This window comes from Rhipicephalus sanguineus, unplaced genomic scaffold, assembly GCF_013339695.2.
Source record: "Rhipicephalus sanguineus isolate Rsan-2018 unplaced genomic scaffold, BIME_Rsan_1.4 Seq3098, whole genome shotgun sequence".
Classification (NCBI taxonomy): domain Eukaryota; kingdom Metazoa; phylum Arthropoda; class Arachnida; order Ixodida; family Ixodidae; genus Rhipicephalus; species Rhipicephalus sanguineus.
The window spans coordinates 1-22338 of record NW_023614988.1 but is presented as its reverse complement, the minus strand read 5'-3'; the positions used below and the strand labels follow the sequence as shown (position 1 = coordinate 22338).

The window sequence follows — 22338 nt, the reverse complement described above, 5'->3', positions numbered from 1 at the left end:
TGAGTACAGAAACACAATACAGACGGCTCCCTTAATAGCTATGATAATTAAGCATGAGGTATCGTCAACTCACCTGTTAAGGTGAGACAATAGAAAATTTAGTGCCTGTGGAAAATTGCCTGAAACGGCTCGTTAGGACGCTCATCAGAAAAAAAGAGCATTTGGTATAACAACGTTTGTGGAACCCCCTTCCTAAATTCTTTAAGATGGATCCTAATAATTTGCTTTGTTATAACGCAAACTCAATTTCGCTGTTTTACTAAGCGGTATGCAGAATGCTTTGTACTGTATACTCAAGGCGCGCCCACATAATTATATATCTGTTTTCAAAATTGCCTTAGCAACGTGCAAATGTGCAAACAGTAGTAGACAGTCAAAAGAATAAGCAGAGATCTTATTTTGCTAGCCCGTTACAGAAGACACTGGAGTGACCAGACCGTAAAAAAAAAAACAGTACAGACACCTAGGTAATGTATGGGATGCAAAAGGACTGTTAAGAAAGCACTTGTGCTAACATTCAAATTATGATTTCATAAATTCTTTAAATAAAGATAGCAGGAAGAAAAATTACGGCAGGCCAAGATATCGTCTTTTATGTAAACGCTTGCTCTATTATATCTAGCATCAGTACTAGTAGGGCTAAAGTTTTTAGAATCTTATTTACATATAAGTTAATTCATTGCATGTAAGCCAAATGTACATCCACGAGATCCTTCAAATCGCTGATATGTAAAAGCCACGAGACGCAAACCAACCCCATTCTTTCACGCATCAGATTTAGTTACAAAGCAAGACGCAAGAAGATCCTCAATAACGATACTATAGCAACATCAGAATTTTCGCGATAGACAACGCACGCATTGGAGTACGGGGCGCAGGACAGTGGTTAAGAGCAAGTGTCACGGCATTGGCGCAACTAAAAGGAAAAGAAATCAAGAAAACAAAAGGTACGTAGGCTGGGCGTAGACGTCCGCGCGCTTGTTTCTGTCGAGACTGCGGAAGCGCTGCCACGTGACTCTGCTCCACCAATATGGACGCGCAGACGTCACCTTCTGCCCTCACTGGAGGGCACTGGCGGAAAGATAAAATTTCATCACTGCCTTTAGTTTTATTCAGATGGTCTAGTGGCGCCAGTACCAGCTTGAGGAGCGGAGTTTGGCCAGCGATTATTGTTTTGCACGGATGTGTTGCGATAGAAGTATCTTGTATCTTAAGATACACGATACATTATCGTATGTATCGGAAATACAGATACAGATATTTGTTTTGTGAGACGTATCGCGATACAGATACAAGATACCCAAAGAGTATCTAAGATAGTATCTAAGATACATGTATCTTCGATACTGCCCAGCACTGATATATATATATATATATATATATATATATATAATTGAAGAAGCTTTTCCAATGGGCCAAACGTACTTGGGAAGAGAAGAGACACAACTAAGCGGTTGTCTTAATTTTATTTGCCAACGGTTTCGACCGGGAGGACCGGTCTTCGTCAGGGCTTATGAGCAAATACAGCGGCTATACGAACATCCAAAATCGTCGTGGGCACTCTTAGTTGAAGGAGGAAAGAGAGGAAATAATAAAACAGTCAAGTTGTCAGCGGTGACGTATAGTGTGTCAAACAGTTCCTCTCGGCTCATTCGCTAGAGCAAGCAAAGAAGAGAATGGGGAAACGGGAAACAAGCGCCGTTTCGGCGGAGTAGAGCAGATGCCGTAGAATGGGAGGAGGAAGAAGAAAAAAAAAAAAAAAAAAAAAAAAAAAAAAAAAAAAAAAAAAAATGAGATGGCAGAAGCGCAACAAAACGCAGCGCGCGGCTTCCGCGGCGCGCCTTTGAAGGTCGTCGGGAGCATTGTTGCTTTGCTTGCGTGGCAGCAATTACTTGCTGCGAGGGTGCATCCGTGGCAGAGTAAGCCCGATCCCGCGCCTTTGCGGTCACTTAAGAGGGAGGGAAAAAAAAAGAAAAAAAAAAAAAAAAAAGGGTGGGGGGTCGGTGTTCTTTTGACGCTTACCCGTGCGTGTGTGTGGGGGCACAGATTGTGCATGCGCACGAGGCCCCTTGTGAACTACACGTTATTCCTCGTGTCTGTGTCGAAGTGGCGGCGTGAGTACAAGAATCCTGCCCTGTTAGCGCGGCTCTCCGAGGCGCCTGTGGTTGAAAAATGTAGTGCGGGTCAGCCTATCCCATTTAAAAAATGAATTAATAAGTTAACTTATTATTTATAACTTATTAATTCATTTTTTAAATGGGATAGGCTGACCCGCACTACATTTTTCAACCACAGGCGCCTCGGAGAGCCGCGCTAACAGGGCAGGATTCTTGTACTCACGCCGCCACTTCGACACAGACACGAGGAATAACGTGTAGTTCACAAGGGGCCTCGTGCGCATGCACAATCTGTGCCCCCACACACACGCAACGGGTAAGCGTCAAAAGAACACCGACCCCCCACCCTTTTTTTTTTTTTTTTTTTTTTTTTTTTTCCCTCCCTCTTTAAGTGACCGCAAAAGGCGCGGGATCGGGCTTACTCTGCCACGGATGCACCCCTCGCAGCAAGTAATTGCTGCCACGCAAGCAAAGCAACAATGCTCCCGACGACCTTCAAAGGCGCGCCGCGGAAGCCGCGCGCTGCGTTTTGTTGCGCTTCTGCCATCTCATTTTTTTTTTTTTTTTTTTTTTTTTTTTTCTTCTTCCTCCTCCCATTCTACGGCATCTGCTCTACTCCGCCGAAACGGCGCTTGTTTCCCGTTTCCCCATTCTCTTCTTTGCTTGCTCTAGCGAATGAGCCGAGAGGAACTGTTTGACACACTATACGTCACCGCTGACAACTTGACTGTTTTATTATTTCCTCTCTTTCCTTCCTTCAACTAAGAGTGCCCACGACGATTTTGGATGTTCGTATAGCGCTGTATTTGCTCATAAGCCCTGACGAAGACCGGTCCTCCGGTCGAAACCGTTGGCAAATAAAATTAAGACAACCGCTTAGTTGTGTCTCTTCTCTATATATATATAATATATATATATATATATATATATATATATATATATATATATATATATATATATATATATATATATATACTGAAGAAGCTTTTCCAATGAGGCAAACGAACTTGGGAAGAGAAGAGACACAACTAAGCGGTTATCTTATTTTTTTAAGATAACCGCTAACCCTGACAACGACTGGTGGACCGGTGGACCGGTCTTCGTCAGGACTTATGAGCAAATACGGCGCTATGCGAACATCACAAATCGTCGTGGTCAGTCTTAGCTGAAGGAAGGAAAGGAAGAAAGTAATAAATCAGTCAGGTTGACAGTGGTGACGCAGAGTGTGTCAAACAGTCCTTTTGCCCTGCTAATGAAGCAAGAGTTCCTTCGAGTCTGTCTGCGTTTTGTGGCCATGGTACAAGATCATCCACTTGCTTCAGTCAGCACTTCTGAGGTGCGAATGTTACTCCCCCTGACGTATGAAAAGCCGTCGATATTGACGGGTCCCTTATGGCAGCTTCCTTCCTGGGCGATAGTCACGACATTGTCCGGGTTCAAGAGCAAGGGAAACACACCTGGGCGAGCATTGACATACCTCACTCTCGAACACATTAAAGTGGTCATGAACGACTTTTCCAAGTAATGATCTAATGACCTCAATATCGGAGTTTACTGCCTCCCGAATCGATTGTCGCAAAAATTTCTCGAATCCGCCAAGAATGAGCGGAGTTACGGGGGTTCGGCTCAGCTTTCAGCGCTTTCTCTCTTTTCTCGTGCCGACGAGCGCACTGGAAGCTACACAGGGAGGGATGGCACGGGGGAAAGAAGTTACGTCAGCGCGCGTCATGAAACGCGATCGCTCTCCCGCTGTAATTCGCGTGCGCGAGTGCGGCTACCGTATACTGAGGAGTGCGGCGCCGGCAAGTGGTGGCACCCCGTGGCAAGAAGCGCATCTGATCCGAACGCCGCTCTCGATTTACGTCGGCTATCGGCCAATAAGCATGCTATGTCTCTTGCGACGTAAACAGGCAGATCCGCGACGTCAACGGGTAGACGCCCCGCCCACCGACGAGAGTGAGAACCGGCCTCTGTTTGAAAAGAGGGCGCCTGAGGAAACGGCAACTTCGCGCTCCGCTTGTGGCCTTTACGCGGCGCGCACGACTGTAATATTTGGCAGAGCACTTCATAGCCGTGTCAGCTTTCCGCAGGATGTGTTTTTTCAACAAGCCCAAGGGGTGCTTCATGACCCCTTTAACACCAACTATAGAACCCGCCGTCACGTTTATACAGATGGGTTTGTCACAGATGGATCATCTACTGTAGCTGTGTGGATACCGTCGTTGAATATCACCATCACAGCCACTCTCAGTCACCGTACTTCCGCCGCTGCCACTGAGCTGGCTGCACTGCGGAGGGCGCTTGCATATATCAAAGATCAGAGATCCGACTCTTGGGTGATACTCTCCGACTCACGAGCCGCACTGCAGTCCCTAATATCACCACGTACGCAAGATCAAGTAGTCCTGGACATCAGGCGCCTAGGCAATAATGCTTATGAACTACACCACGATGTAGTGCTGCAGTGGCTGCCCGCTCACTGCGGCATAGAAGGGAATGTTCGTGCTAACTCCGCTGGCAGAGCTGCGCATGACACGGCATCTGAGAAAATCTAAATACCTTTTTCTAGAAAAGGCTCAGCGATTTTGGTATCTGCGTTCGCGCGGAATCTGCGGAGAACAATACGGTGCGATGCAAATAACCAGTACGGGCCACTGCACAGAATAGACCCGACGTGTAGCTTTTATATGCCACAGGGACTAACCCGGCAAGATGAAACTTGCATTCACCGGCTGAGACTCGACGTTGTCTACACGAAATACTTCAAGCACAAGATCAGGCAGTCGGACTCACCCACGTGCACCACATGTAACACTCGGGAAGACTTAAAGCACGTACTCTGCGACTGTTCCGTTACGACGCCGAACGACAGATTCTGAAGGCAGCAATTCATTTGCAACGCGGCTCGAGCTTGGAGCTGCGGCACCTTCTCGGCCCGTGGCAAGACAGCAGTTGTGCGATGCTCAACACAAAACCGCTGTTGGCGTTCTTGAGGAACACTCAGCTTAACCAAAGCTTGTGAATGACTCTTTTTAGTGCATATATGTGCGTTTGTGACTGTACGTACTATTTGTGCGTATATGGCGTATATGTGGTCATTGTGCATACTATAGTCATCACCCGACACCTGGAGCGGCAAGCCAGGTGACAAACCAGGCTAACCTCTCCGGGAATTTCATTAAAGAATATTATCTCTCTCTCCCTCTCAGTCTTTCTTGGCTCATTCGCTAGAGCAAGCCAAAAACAGAATGGGCAAACAAGCGCCGTTTCGGCGGAGTGGAGCAGCTGCCGTAGATACGGGCGAAAATGAATAAATAAATAAATAAATAGATAAATAAATAAATAAATAAATAAATAAATAAATAAATAAATAAATAAATAATGGCGGAAATGAAACAGAAATTGGCCGCGTATCTGCGTGCACCGCTGCAAATGCCGTCTAAAGACGATAGAGGAGGCGCTGCGTGAGATATGGACGCCATCTGGCCATCTGGCAATACGTCGGGAAACATGAGCTTGTGCAGAGGGTTTCCTTCCTCTGTGGCAGAGGGCGTTCGTCGGCGCGCATGGCATGGCATTTTCAACGCAGCTTAAGAAACTATGGCCTTTAGAATTACGTATCTATGTATTTTCTATTAAAGGAACACACCACCTAATACCTACCTAGTGATGTTGCGCCTCAGATGTGCGTAATATTTACTTTTTGATCGACAACGTTCACAAGTATGAACAGCAGTACCAGTTCAAGATGGGTGGGCGGTAAGCAAGTGGTTCAACTTTGGCCGGGTGGCTCAGTCGGGTGACAGACAGACAAACAGAAAGACAGACAAACAGATCAAAATTTCTGCGTTTAAGTTCCCCAAGAAAGACTATCACAGCGCGGCTTCCGCGTCGCGCCTTTGAAGGTCGTGGGGGGTCATTGTTCCCTTGCCTGGGCAGCAGGCAATTACTTGCTGCGAGGGGTGCATCCGTGGCAGAGCAAGCCCCGATCCCGCGCCTTCTGCGGTTACTTACAAGGAGGAAAAAAAGAAAAAAGGGGGTCGGTGTTCTTTTGTCGCCTACCCGTTGCGTGTGTGTGGGGGGGGGGGGGGGGCGCAAAGATTGTGCATGCGCACGAGGCCATTTGAGAACTACAGTTTAACCCTCGTGTCTGTGTCAGTGCAGGAACCTTTGCCCTATTAGTGTGGCTCTCCGAGGCACCTGCGGTTGAAACGTCTAGTGCGGGTGAGACTCTCCCATTTAGAAAATGAAATTAATAAATTAAACAAAACGGTTAAAATATAAAAGAGGTCGAAAATAAGAATAAAACTAATAAAACGTAAAAAAATAAAAAAGCAAAGGTCACATGTGGGAAAGATATACATTAAATGCTGAAAACTCGGGAAAAAAGAAAAAGAAAAAAGGAGAACGTGGCAACAAAATACACATAAGAACAGACTATTTAAAGGTGTCCGGTATATATGTATATATATATATATATTATATATATATATATATATATATATATATATATATATATATATATATATATATATATATATATATCAGAAGAATATTCCTGGCTATCAGTTAAAATATATAAGAGAAGGTCACAGTGAAAAACATAAGATTTATTCTGAGCTTCCGCCGGGGACCGGCCTTTATCAAAGATCTTTGATAAAAGCCGGTCCCCGGCCGTAAGCTCAGAATAAATATTGTAAATATTGAATAATAAATAAAATTAGAATAAATATGCTTTTCACTGTGACTTCCAACTGAATAATAAATTCAGTTGGAAGTTTGTGCCCGTCCGTGTTTGTTTCGTCCGTTGTCTAAGAAATTTTGCGCAAGAAGTGTTGTTCAATCACAGGCTAAGAAAAAAAAAGAGCTCTTTGACATTTTTTGTGAGTCTAGCTGACTTGCAAACTATATGACACTCTTTAAAAACACATGTGGAGTCTCCGTCGTGATCATTATACTCTCGTCGGGTAGTCGTGGGACACAAAAGAGAGTTAGCTAGCGAGTGTCTTTACAGAGAGTCACACGCGTGGCAGTTCAGCACTCACCGAAAAGAGTAGAACATACTTTTTTTTTCTTGAGTGCGGGCTTCCAGCTGTGTTTCACAGCAAAAATAATGACACCGCGCGCCGAAAGTCTCATCTTGCAAAATACCTCCTCCACAGTCGAAAAGCACGCCACTGACCTGTCGCGCATTAAGCTTAAACACGATGACGTCATCCAGCTCCCAACAAAGCAAGTGACGCAGCAGAACCAAGGACTCGTTCATGCGCTCGGCCACCATAACCAAGTCGAAGACGGCGTCCAACCGTGCGACGAAGTCTCGCACGGCGCTCTCGTTGTGCGCCTGCTCGAGGTCAAAGCCCAGGTCGTAGCTCATCTGGTTCAAGCCATGATGAGTTCGTTTTGGGCCAGGTAGAATAATTCTCAACTGCTGGGCTAATGACGAGTTTTCTGTGGCATTCCGCAGATCCTCCAGATGACCTTAAGTCGCTTCTGTTTTTGCAAAAAAAAAAAATGAAAAAGTTCAACTTTTCTCTCTGCCAATGCAGTGCAAGTATTATCCGTCAGAAATGGCATAACGTTCATAAATGTTCGTTTCTGCGCACTTACGACTGCGATATAAGCAATAAGGCGTTCACGTAAGCTTATTATTTAAGGTGCATTGGTAAGACCTGCTGGCGTTCCGTTTTCATCGTTGCGAGGCGCCCTTAATGATGCAGTATAGCTTGTATATCCTACGTTTATAGGTCGCAACTCAGTGGAATGCCATACGTTATCCGCGTGCTGCAGTTCATTACGCATACCCAAATTTGTACGTTATTCTCGTTGACCTTCCTGCGCAAGGTGATCGTCTCGGTTTTAGTGGAAGCCCCGATTTAAGTGCCATGACACGGACAGCACTTCCCGGTCAACTTCTGATACGACTGGCAAACGCGGAAGACGGTGTAGGTCCAAAAGCGATACCGGCAAATCGATATCAGCCGTCTCCCAAGTGTACTATGGCAACGGCAAGAAACGAGAACAGCGGAAAGCGTGGCTTTCGGCCCAGTGGAACTCCGACATGCCTTGACTGTCGCGAGTCGACTCTGTGCTTTCAGCCGGCGTCACCGTAGCCAGCGCTAGAATCTTGCGCTGGCTGGTGCTATCGCACCGTATTTGCTTATCATCTGCCAGTCATGCCTGGCACACAGAAGGCACACGCGGTGCGCGCCAACCAAAGCACAATTCGCGTTAGTTTGCCTCATTCGTTATCGACTTATTCCTCGCGGGTAAGTCTGCCCACGAGTAAGATGCTGCACGCATGTGACCACAACTAGCGTACTGCGCCTACCTCAAGGTCGTAGTAGGAGTACAGTGACTCGAAGAGCGCTGCAGGTTCTCGCACGATGGTCACGAAGACGGGGTCCGACTTCAGTAGGGCCCGCGCCTCGTCCTCCTGGAAGCGCGTGTGGTGCACCAGCATGTCGAATGGCGGAGTACCCACCGCCACTGTCCGGTTGAGAAGGGCCAAGTGCCCCAAGTAGCCGCCCCTCCGTGGTAGCGCGAACGTCAGCTGGTGCCGCTCACCGTAGCGCATAAGCAGGTTCTGCACCGAGGAGCTTGCGCACTTGTGCGTCTTCAGGAAGCATACAGTGTGTCTCGGTGCGGAGCAAGATGGCAGGCTCGCATTGAACGACGGCTGCTTCACCCGTACAACATATTCACGGTTTCAGGCCGACACATCGACTGGCGTATTCGCGTTAATTATATACATGTTCCATCTATCACTCGTAACAAGTTATACGACACACAAGTTCTCGTTAAATGAAGGCTTCCAAATGATGATAAATCATTAAACAGGAACAGGGAACGTCGATCCAGCAACATTCCCATGTTCGACGATTTTGCTTCACTCTACAACTCGCGTAATTTATGCGTATGAGTATACCCATATGTTGTGGATTCGGATCCCACCGACGGAAACAGTGTTTTTTCGTCCACTTCTTTTCAATTTGCGTCATGATTACTACGCTACAGTTAAAGGCAACAACTGTTAATGTACCCTATGCTTTCCTTGGCCTTATTTGTCTGTTAGATTCCTTTGGTTGTGTCTAACAAGGAAATGAGCCTCTCGAAAAATTTGAGTTTGAGTTTATTCAACCACGTGACAAGTACATGAAAATACACTGTATACGTGGTTTGGTGCGAAGGGAAAAAAGCTGCATTTCACAGCTTTCCCTTTTTTCGTCCATTCCTGTACATGACTTGCAACAAGCGATTACGGACGTCCACTGGCAAATCCTAAAAGTGTACTTACATGCAGTGTGTTGAGGAGAGGTTGAGGAAAGGAAAAGGCGCAACTTCTGCAACCCTAATTGGGAGCACGGCGCCAACATGCAGTGTGTTGAGGAGTAATGCGTACCTCTTACGGCCTTCCTTCTCTATCTTTTCCTTTCGCCGCGATTTTGGTAGCTGGCTAGAAAATTTTACAACAGAAACAACTGTATGCCGTTTGCAAAGAACTGTCTTCTCTCCTAACCTCCAAGAGACTAAACTCAATTCACTAGATTGGCAGGAGAACTGGTTGGTGCTTAGCAGTCACCGCCTTTAAAAACAGAAGTGTAGTTGCAAGGATTAGAAAGCGAATGCGAACGTAGGTGGCTCTAAGAACAGTTAAGAGCTTAAATTGAAGTTGGGCACGTCGTGAGGCAATGTGAAGAGGACATATAACCACTGACCTTCTAGATAATTATAACAGGTGCGGTGCAAACGGCAATATAGTAGACTTGAGACTGGCAGAGGACGTGTCGGAAAATTCTACAGGCATGTGATGAAAGTGGATGACGCACGACGGGAGTGATTAGTGTGTCGATCATGACACCTAGAAACTTGTTTGATCGTTCCGCTTCTTTTTGTCATTGATTACCACGCTGTAGTTTGACATGTACTATCTGCATAAAAATATATGCGCTGTCGGGGGCAACAGCTTGCTGATAACTATTTGCGTACAGAAGAATCGTATTTCGTCACACATAATGTTGCTCGCATATGCACGGTAATTCTCAACCAGTTGACACCAACCAGTCCTTGTGCCAATATATAGTATTTCCCAGCTGCGTGTATCACATGTTGACGCACAGAGAATGTGATTTTTCGCTTATCCCGTGATCTGAAAACCCTTGTGCCTGACTGCACACTCAGAGGGCTGCTTGTATTTACAGTTCGTGCAGCCCGATTACTAGGAGCGTCACCTTGCAAAGGGGCTGAGATCAGCTCTGGTGAACTTGGTTGCGCTGACGAAGAGGAGCCTGGTTACTGCCATTACAAGTTGCACCATGAAACATTTCAGACCCTGCAAGCAAATATAGACAGGTAAAAACATACAGCACGAATAGTGCTGCTGACGTGCAGTCACTATAGTATAACCTAGAGTCACTGTATATGCTACCTTTAGGTAGCAGACTAGCGCATAGGTCCGGCTAGCAACCACAGCTATGCGGTGAAGTCGCACTCCATTTTTGCAGGCGACATGCCTACCGCGTCGCCGATAAACATGTCTGGCGTGTCGAAGGGCGGCGATAAACATTGGCTGTCGATAACTAGTGTTAATTGAGTGAGCTGCAGCGGCGGCGTCGAGAAATACAAATATTGGCCCGAGCGTCAGCTTCTCCGCAATGCATGGTTGCTAGCGGCGTTGGAAAACAGATGCGCAACTCTGCTACCTAAAGGTAGCATATACAGTAACTCTAGTATAACCGAGTAGAGGTAGCTGCAGTGCGTCCCAGCTGTCACGCTTGATTAGTAATAATTATATTTGTAACTCGACAAATTAAACACTCACCTAATTATCAACATGTCAATCAGGCACATGTAGGCATGTTCAAATGACATCTAACTGCGCTATTTTCAACAACGTACTAATTGCACGCTCATTTTTTCTGGTTTATAAAGAAAGCCCGCGCAATCTGAAAAGGGACACGGGACTAGACTGTTGCGCGCATTAGAGGTGTGCACGGGCTCCGGATAGCTCGAAAGCCCGAGCCCGACCCGGCCCGCGGGCCGGGCTCGGGCGGGCCGACGTATTTTCACCTCGGGCCCGGGCCGGGTTCGGGCTACTTGGAGTTTTATCGGGCCGGGCTCGGGCCCGGCGCAAAGCCCGACTCAAGCCCGAAATATAGAGAATAAGCGAGAATTGTTTTCCAGCACGCATACAGCGCCTTTTCCGCGACCACCCTTTACCGCTTTTCCTTTCCATTCGCTACTTCAAACAAAAGGGGAGCAGGCAAAGCACTGCCTCTGTTGCACTCCGACAAACAGAGAAGTAACACCAGCAGAGCTAGTGACGGTGCCACGCGACTGTTCGCGTTATATTTAAGGCCAAATCCCATATGAGTGAAAATGCACGCGACAGCGACGAGCGACCCGACGTAGATCGCCTTCCTGCAAGCTGACGCTTGCATGGGCAAAAGCACCGGACTTCGTTGAAGCCGGAATCGTTGCACTGCTTGCTGTTTTTACACGACAATTTGTAATCTGTGTAACAGAGAATGTTCGTCGTTTGCGTTTGATCATAATTGATATGCTAAAAAAATGCCAAATTACCGGAAAACGATGTTTTGTTTTCGCAACGAACCTTCAAAATGCCGGGCCGAGCCGGGCCCGGGATTGTGTTTTCGTACGTCGGGCCGGGCCGGGCGGGCTCGCAGGCCTTTGCCGTCGGGCTCGGGCGGGCCTTCGACAAAGTCAGCGGGCTCGGGCTCGGAAATACGGCCCGTGCACAGCTCTAGCGCGCTTCAGAAAGCTGCGCCCTCAAAAGAGGTCACTGTGAGGTAGCCAGTAGAAAGGGAAGAAATTTGGATCGCCCTATCTGCCATTCCCCCCGCCCCGAAGAGACGCGCCGCTTTGGCTAATAAGGCTGCAACAGGGGCTATTTGGTACGTCTCCATGTTGCGATTCGCTGCGAGGTGTGAGACGGACCGAAAAAACGCGAAACAGCACAGGGTGCCAATGAGAGACAACTTACCCTGTGTTGTCTCTCGTTTTTTCGGTCCGTGTCATACTTGGCAGCGCATCACAAGATGAAGTCGCTTTGGCCTTACAGAGTCAGTTATCAGTACAATGATTACTAATTAATTAAACCTCATTAACGAAAAAAATAGTGCTGGCTACTCCAGTTTACTGGGAACAATATGTACTAGCTTCCTATATATATATATATATATATATATATATATATATATATATATATATATATATATATATATATATATATATATATATATATATCAGGCAAGTGGTTTCAGTGGATCCAGTAATTAATAAAAATTGGCTTGAGCGAACGAACGTACGAAAACTTTTATTGTTCCAACGTTTCGGCCGGGGTCCGGCCTTCGTCAGGGAATACAATGCATACGTTAAATGTGTCGCTTATATATACACAGGGGGCCCCCAAACACGTGTCTAAGCAGTATCTAATATCGCACATACATCAGATAAATCAGCATAGGTAAAAGTGCGGTGTAATATTAACATGCATACATGACAAAAATTATATACGGCGAAGTGGGCGCAGTATCAAAGGGAATTTTTTCATCACTGTCACGAAAAAAAAAAAACGTGATAACATGGGTGACATTTAAGAACAATGCGTGAAAAGGACTCGATGAACTAACAAGAAACATGTGTAAACAGCAAACAACAATGCGCTAAAGGAACTAACAAGAAACCGGTGTAAAGCAACGAGAACAGCAATCTAAAAAAAGCATGTGGGAAAAAGTCTGGCAATGCTGATAATGAGACACCTAAGTGAAACTGTGATAGATGGCACTCATGAAAATGGAATACAACAAAAACATGGGTAACAGGGTGATAACTGGTGAAAGTGGTAGATACGTGACATGGAATTTAGCATTGTCCGTGACAGAGTGATCCCGTAGCTTAACTGTTACGTGTGCAGGAACGTAAGCTTTCCTGCGCTTTCGTTAATGCCGCATGATAATGCTTTAAACTTGTAGATGAGAAATGATTCGCGCACTTCCCGTTCGTGGTGAGATTTAAAACCAGATTCCAATATGGTAGCCGTCAGGTGATCGAGTGAGTGCCCTGTTGTATTCAGGTGCTTAGATAAAGGCAGGTTAGAAAAAGTTGTGACATGTGCCTTGTGATTATTGAACCGCAATCTGAATGGTGTCGATGTATGGCCTATGTACTGAAGCTTGCAGACGGAGCACTGACGGAGGTACACACAGTTACTTGTATCGCAGTCGTAATCACCTTTAATTTTAATTGAAAAATTTGAGGCCGAACTGTGGGCTGAAATGGAGGTGATCTTGTGCGCGCACAGCTTGCAACGTGGTTTGCCACATGGGTGGCAACCTGAATGGACAGCAGGGGTTAACACAGATGAAGTCAGCATATTGTGCAAGTTTCTCGAGCGACGGTACACTACCCGTGGCGATTCAGAAAATATGTTTTTGAGACGGTCGCTCTGCATGAGGATGTTATGGTGCTTTCGTAGGATGTGGTTAACGTTTGGTACTGATGCAGAATGCGTTAATATTAGGTTTGTACATTGTCGCTGTGGAGCACGATTGTTGGAGTATAGAAGCTCGCTCCTCTCTACTGCACTAGCCCGTTTAATGGCATCGTTAATTACCTGAGGCGGGTACTTTTGTATTATTAGCGCATCACTGAGTTTCCTACAATTATCTTGGAAATCTGATTGTTCGGAGCACAACCTTTTGAAACGGAGTGCCTGGCTGTACGGTATGCTATATATATATATATATATATATATATATATATATATATATGCAGCAACGAACCAACAACAATAAAAAAGCTGTTGAACGTGATGAGTCATAAATACCCGGCATGCACCGCTTACCTTTGGGTAGGAGACTGCCCTGCAGAAGAGCTGGGAAGAACAAATCTGGCACATCGCTAGAAGAAGCACGGCCCCGCAACACAAGCTGCCACTGCGTAAGTCCAAAAAGCACTGCAATTTCGAATGTCTGCCAATATTTAAGACTTCGTAAAAAATATTTAACCGTATTTCTAAAATATGTTACCGTTAGTTTTAGTCACATATAAGCTATATGTATACGTCGTACATAGTACATTTACCTTTCGCACTAGCGGAAGGGATTATTATATAACAAAGCATCAGTTACATCGCATGCAAAAAACTAAAACAAAAACTACAGAGCCCCTTACATAAGTTGCGCAATGTATTTAAAACGCTTAAGCTACAGGCTAGGTGAATATAGAACACGGTGTATCGGCCACCGTGACGTTGAACATTTGGAAGCAACTTGTACTAAATTATCAATGAACAAAATTTCACATTACTTACTTCAACGAAGAATCGTTTAATTAAAAAGCCATAGAGCGTACTGAAAAGAAGTGTTGCGGCTACCTGGTTTCCTATATCAGGTGTGCGTTGTTCTTTTCTAATCAGCTCCACTGCGGAATCACTTTAACATGCACTAAATGATCTGTATGTGCACTTGCGGTCTTGTGGAACCCGTAACGTCGTACGTTGTCGCGTGTGGGCTTATTTCACAAAGCACGCCAGATCCTTTCGCACAAAATGGTGGACGGACACGGAAGTGTCGCTGATGCCGTTGCCCTTCCACCGTTATGCGGGGAGCTAGCTGTAAGGAGAAACTAGGAATTCAGCAAATGTGTTTGTATTTGCACAGCTGTGCTAGGTCGCCGTCTTATTGGCCGTTAACATTTGAAATCGGTGAAAAAAGACGTTCGTGCGTGTTTAGATTTTTTTAATATTCCATTGTCCTGCTGCGTAGCAAACAGCGCCCTAAGACAATGCGCCCACCTGGCAACTGAATTAATCATGTGTTTACGGTTTAAAATCAAAGGGGAAAACACTTCCGGCCTCGTTCCCCTCGTCTCATGCTCACTGTTACCCCTTTAGATTTTCAACCATCAACATGCAACAACACCAATAATAACTTCTGAGGTGTTACGTGCCAAAACCACGAAATGATTATGATAGACACAACATTCATAACAACCAACAGACAATCAAGCCAATGAAAGTATAGGGGACATTATTTTTAGTAATTATGCTACACGGCGGCGGTCGTCCTCCCGTACACTTAATCGGGTATATCTGTGTGATCAGGGGTCACAAGCTCACCTCAGCTAAAGCCCCTCCAAGCGTTTTCCGCCGGCTAGCTAGCAAAAAAGCGGCAGCAGACGCGATGGAGGGTCTTTAACCTCAGCCAGCGGGCCGCAATCACACATGTTTGGTCCCGCAAGGGCCGGGGCAGAGAAGAAGGTAGGAGCATAGTTAGGGATCGTACAAATTGCCAGCAAACGTTGTTATTTGAAAGAAAACCTTTCCCATGTATCTCATATACGAGCCATTTTCTGAAGGAGATTTGGTGCCAGGATTTCGACAACATTTTGATACCGATGTCCAATACGACTAAAATCTGTACGCCGATTCTGAAATACAGTTCTTGTGTCACGCTTATGCCCACACATGGTGACCACACGGGGTGCCCCGCGAAAACAATGCCTTAGATCAGTCATGCCTGTGTAGCTCACGAGGATACTTATGAAGAAATTTTTTTTTTAATGTGCGGCGAAGACGAGTCATGTGCGGGCCGTGGGCCGCAAGCAAGAGGCTCGAGGGCCGTGTGTTTGAGACCCCTGGTGTAGAACATCGGACGCGTTATTCGAAGGTTGTGGGCTTGGTCACTGCCGGCGGCAAGTTGACATTTGGTCCACTTTAATTTCTTCGCATTTATATGGTAATTACTACAAAAAAATTCGCAGATCCCACGCACTGTGGGAATCGATGTAATGCGAAGCAGCCAGCAAAGAGCTGCATACATCGCCTTGTTAGTCTTTGAGCCAAATGAAATCATTCATGCCATGGCATCTAGTCATATATCGCATGTTTGCCATGCACGCATGCATGCACAATATAGTGTACACCATGCCAATGAAACGCATATTCTGGTATGTAAATGCATGACCTGTCGTTTATGTTCATCACGCACTCGTGTCATGCCATACCAATTTTGGTATATATCACGTTAACAAAACGGCCGGAAGCGCATCATGACAGTGGCATGTAAATCATACCGTACATGACATGCATAACATGAATCGCATATACCTCTCATTTATGTTCGTCATACAGTCACATCGCGCAATACCAATTTTGGTGTATATCAAAGGAGCAAAGTGGCCGCGAGTGCACCATGAGTAGAGCATGTAAATCATGCCATACATGACATGAATATTATGGTTTTTCATGTTACCACCTGTCACTAATGTTCATCATACAGTCACATCGCGCAATACCAGTTTTGGTGTATATCAAGCTATCGAAACGGCCGCGAATGCACCATGAGCGTGGCATGTAAGTCATGACATACATGGCATGGATGTCATAGTTTTCATGTTACCACCTGTTATTCATGTTCTTCATACAGTCACATCGCACAATACCAATTTTGGTGCATATCAATCTAGCGAAACGGCCACGAGTGCGCCATGAGCATGGCATGTAAATCATGACGTACATTTCATGCATGTCATGATTATCATGTTACCACCTTTCATTTACGTTCGTCATACAGTGGCGTCGCGCAATACCAATTTTGGTGTATACCAAGCTAGCGAAACGGCCGGGAAGCACAATGAGCGCGGCATGTGAATCATGACATGCATAACCTGCATGTAATGATTTCCATGTTATCACCTCTCATTTACGTTCGTCATGCAGTCGCGTCGCGCAATACCAATTTTTGGTGTGTCATGCAAGCGAAACGGCACGAGTGCGTCATGAGCATGACATGTAAATCATGTCGTGCATGTCATGCATGTCATGATTTTCATGTTACCATGTCTCATTTACCGTCGTCGTACAGTCGCTTCGCGCAATAACAATTTTGGTGTACATCGAGCTAGCGAAGCGGCCGCGAATGCATCATGAGCGTGGCAAATAAATCATGACATACATGACATGCATGTCATGGTTTTCATCTTACCAACTGTCATTCATGTTCTTCATACAGTCACATCGCGCAATACCAATTTTGGTGTATATCAATCTACTGAAACTGCCGCTAGCGCATCATGAGCGTGGCATGTAAGTCAGGTCGAACATGACTTGCATGTCATGATTTTCATGTTACCACCTCTAATTTACGTTCGTCATACAGTCCCGTCGCGCCATACCAATTTTGGTGTATATCAAGCCCGCGAAACGGCCGCGAGTGCACCATGAGCGTGGCATGTAAATCATGACATACATGACATGCATGTCATGGTTTTCATGTTGCCACCTCTAATTTACGTTCGTCATACAGTCGCGTCGCGCCATACCAATTTTGGTGTATATCAACCTAGAGAAACGGCCGCGAGTGCGTCATGAGCGTGGCATGTAAATCATGACGTGCATGACACGCGCGCCATGATTTTCATGTTACCACGTTTCAGTTATGTTCGTCATGTCGAAATGTCTCGTCATACCAGTTTTCGTATACAGTGAACTCTCAATTGAGTGAACTTCAAGGGACCCAAGGAAATAGTTCACTTAACTGAAAGTTCACTAAACTGAATATTCACTAGAATGTGGAACAGCATTGGGCACAGCAGACATTAGAGTCAAAAGTGTGAACTGCAATTTATTTTGAAAAGAAATCTGTAATTTTCATTTGGACTGGTGCCCTTAAAGCGCAAGAAGAGACAAAGCTTTCCAGAGAGTCTACGTTTCTGTGCACTGCCTCTGGCACAGCTTGTTGCTGAGACACGAAGTCTCGCAACTTTCTAACATACTCTACCGCCTCGGCTAGAGTTACAGGATTTTTAGTTACAAGCTAGAGTTACGTGGCTCGTTTTCGTCACCCGCACGGCCGCTTTGCCTCGGCGGCGCTGCATGCACAAGCGATGTCGCGCCGCCGCCGATGGATGGGCGAATTAGTGGCGGCTCGCATCGGCTATGCCAGTGCTGCAGTGCACAAAACTTCGTTGAATTGATTTATAAAATGAGCCTGGGTCCACGGATCAAGTTCGTTCAACTGAAAAATTCACTATTCTGAAATTCGTTTAACTGAAAGATTTTTGCATAGAATGCATAAGAAAATCGCCGGTGATTTTCTAAAAGTTCGTTATTCTGAAATATTCGTTAAACCGACGTTCGTACAAGTGAGAGTTTACTGTATATCCATTCATTTAAACGGCCGCGAGCGCCCCGAGATCATGTCATATAAATCATGCCACACATGACATGCGTGTCATGATTTGCACGTTAGGACCTGTCATTATGTTCGTCATGAACTCTTGTCAGGCCGTATTAATTTTGGTATATATGAAATTAACGGAACGGCCGCAAGAGCCCAAAGGCCGTGGAATGTAAATCATGCTGTTCATGACATGCGTGTCATGATTTTATGATATGACCTGTCATTTATGTTCGTGATAAGGCCATGTTATGACACACCAGTTTTGGTATACATCCGATTAACGAAACGGCCAGGAGAGCACAAAGTCGTAGGCGGCTAGATAGATAGATAGATAGATAGATAGATAGATAGATAGATAGATAGATAGATAGATAGATAGATAGATAGATAGATAGATAGATAGATAGATAGATAGATAGATACGCTCAAAGTCGCAGAAGTTCGCTAAGAAATGCTTCGCATTTAATAAGGCCATAGTGCTTTCCTCGGCTTGATTGTCCGTTGGTTGTCATTATTATAACGTTATGTCTAATAAAAAAAAAAGACGAGCCCTTCAATTCCCCTTTCTTTCACTGATATGATTACGAGGCATGACGCTGTGGGGGATGCCGGTTTATCTCAGGCCAACTGGGGTTGTATAACGTGCACTTAAATCTGAGCACTCTCTATCTGAATGTGGTCACTGCGGCCGGTAATCAAACCCGCGTCCTCGCGCTTCGCAGTGCGACACCCTACCTTACTGGGCTACCACGGCGGATCAAATCATCGTTTAAAAACCAGCCTAAGTCACCATTTTGATACTACCAGTATAGTTTAAAACCACTGCGCGCGGACCAGCATGTTTCATAGGCCGAACATCCTTCAAGGGCGGAGCATCCTGAGCACATGTACAGTACACTGCTGCCAGGTGTTGCCCAGTAAAGCGAATGGTGCAGCGAACGAGCCCTATCACTGGCGGCCGTGGCGACAGCAGTGTACTGCAATCTACGGTGAACTCTCATTACATTCTTCAAACATCTAAGAAGCTATAACATAATAATAAGCAGGGGCAGCGCCAGGATTTTTTCACGGGGGAGGAGGGGGTGCTTCTGCATTGCGTTTTGAATGTTCGCTCTTGGGGGCACAAAGGGGCTGCATGCAAGCATTACGGGGGGCTGCCGCTCCCCCCTCTGCTCTTCAGGGAGGGGGGTGCGGCAGCCCCTAAATTGATCTTGGGGGGCCTCCGGCTCTCTAGATCCGAGTTCCTCAGGACTGAAAAAAAAAGTTCTTGTCAAGTCATGTCATGCCCCCCCCCCCTCCTCCATGCTTCCTGTTGGTGCTGCCCCTGAATTTATAAGCATATTGAAGTCGAAGAGCTTGACATAAAGTGACTTACATATTATCGTGCAGTAAAGAGGAGTTTGCGGCTGTTGGAAGCTTGACGAAGCGCGCTCGTTGGCTCCGTTGTATACGAACTGACATCGAACGCCGAGACAGCGTTGAAACTACAAGGAGCAAATTTTTAGCGTCATTGTGTATCGTTTCGCCAGTAAAAAAATTACGCCACAGTCACCATTCCGCCGCGCGCTTCGCATAGCATCGACTCCCGCGGTACGTGGGATCTGCCGAATTTTTTCTCTTCCTTTTTTTTTAAATGCGAAGCATTTCTTAGCGAACTTCTGCGACTTTGAGCGTATCTATCTATCTATCTATCTATCTATCTATCTATCTATCTATCTATCTATCATCTATCTATCTATCTATCTATCTATCTATCTATCTATCTATCTATCTATCTATCTATCTATCTAGCCGCCTACGACTTTGTGGCTCTCCTGGTCGTTTCGTTAATCTGATTGTATACCAAAATTGGTGTGGTCATAACGTGGCCTTATTACAACATAAATGACAGGTCATATCATGAAAATCATGACACGCATGTCATGAACAGCACGATTTACATTCCACGACCTTTGGGCTCCCTGGCCGTTCTGTTAATCGGATGTGTACCAAAGTTGGTTTGTCATAACATGGCCTTCTCACGAACATAAATGACAGGTCATATCATGAAAATCATGACACGCATGTCATGAACAGCATGATTTACATTCCACGGCCTTTGGGCTCTTGCGGCCGTTCCGTTAATTTCATATATACCAAAATTAATACGGCCTGACAAGAGTTCATGACGAACATAATGACAGGTCCTAACGTGCAAATCATGACACGCATGTCATGTGCGGCATGATTTATATGACATGATCTCGGGGCGCTCGCGGCCGTTTAAATGAATGGATATATACGAAAACTGGTATACGAGACATTTCGACATGACGAGACATAACTGAAACGGGGTAACATGAAATCATGGCGCGCGTGTCATGCACGTCATGATTTACATGCCACGCTCATGACGCACTCGCGGCCGTTTCTCTAGGTTGATATACACCAAAATTGGTATGGGCGCGACGCGACTGTATGACGAACGTAAATTAGAGGTGGCAACATGAAAACCATGACATGCATGTCATGTATGTCATGATTTACATGCCACGCTCATGGTGCACTCGCGGCCGTTTCGCGGGCTTGATATACACCAAAATTGGTATGGCGCGACGGGACTGTATGACGAACGTAAATTAGAGGTGGTAACATAAAATCATGACACGCGTCATGCACGACATGATTTACATGCCACGCTCATGACGCACTCGCGGCCGTTTCGCTAGGTTGATATACACCAAAATTCTACGGCGTCTCTCATAATCATATGGTGGTTTTGGGACGTTAAACCCCAGATATTATTATTATTATTATACACCAAAATTGGTATTGCGCGATGTGACTGTATGAAGAACATGAATAACAGTTGGGAACATGAAGCCATGACATGCATGTCATGTATGTCATGAGTACATGCCACGCTCATGACGCACTCGCAGCCGTTTCGCTAGGTGATAATTACACCAAAATTGGAATTGTACGATGTGACTGTATGACGAACATAAATGAAGGTCCTAACATGCGAATTATGTTATGCATGTCATGTACGGTATGATTTACATGACACTGTTATGGTGCGCCTGCGGCCGTTTAGATAACTGGATATATACCGAAATTGGTATGGCATGACAGGAGTGCGTGATGAACATAAATGACCGGTCATACAGTGCATATACCAGAATATACGTTTTCATTGGCATGGTAATATACCAATCGTGCATGGCAAACATGCGATATGTGGTGAATTAGATGCCAGGGCATGAATGTTTTCATTTGGCTCAAAAAATCAAGAAAGCGATGTATGCAGCTCTTTGCTGGCTGCTTCGCATTACATCGATTCCCACAGTGCGTGGGATCTGCCGGATTTTTTTTTAGGAGAATGATTCCCTGAAATACTTTTGCAGCGCCAGAACCAATATGCATACCCACGGCAGTACGTGCGCAACGTCGCACGGAAATTGTAATGATCTTAAATTTTACGTAAGTTAATGCTGCTCCGTCGACCTGTGTTGAAACTCAGTTCAAAACCTAACTTTAAACGACGCGCCAAACATTACGTCATGGCCGTGTGTCACGTGCCCTTGTGATCTAGGGAGTCGACTAGGTACTTCTAGGGTGTCTAGGTACTCGTGCACCAGCCATTCAAGCACCAGCCTTGTTTTTACTTGCGTCTGCTTGCACCGAGGAAGCAGCCGAGGCCGCGTACCTTGCCGGAGTGAGACAGGTTCTCTTTCGGCAGTCGACCGAGACCTGTCCTTCCCTTGTGCACCTCGCTCTACGTCGTCATGGCGCTCAAGTTTGATGGCAAAGTCGGTCGTCACGGGCGCCGGCGGAGGTGAGCTGTTGAGAAGTTCGTCTGATCTTTTCGCGAGCTCCAGTACCGATTTGACCAGCTGATTCCAATCAAAACAGCGATAGCCAGCGTCAGGAGCCATGGCCTTCGCAAGAGTTTCCTCGTATCTCGATCGGGTGCATAAATGCCTCGCAAGGTCGCATGATGCGGTTTAGCTGCGCAGATTCTGTTTAGACGGACG

General features: G+C 45.7%; 1 protein-coding gene across 1 annotated transcript; it reads right to left on the bottom strand.

Moving 5' to 3' along the window:
* Positions 1-6295: 6295 nt before the first annotated feature.
* On the bottom strand, positions 6296-8811 carry LOC119376991 (galactose-3-O-sulfotransferase 4-like; the record flags this gene model as incomplete). The annotated part of the gene is made up of 3 exons (XM_049411519.1): positions 6296-6317; positions 7262-7587; positions 8449-8811. Coding segments are annotated over 3 exons (711 nt in total), but the record flags the coding sequence as incomplete, so codon positions are not given.
* Between the last annotated feature and the right edge of the window lie 13527 nt (positions 8812-22338).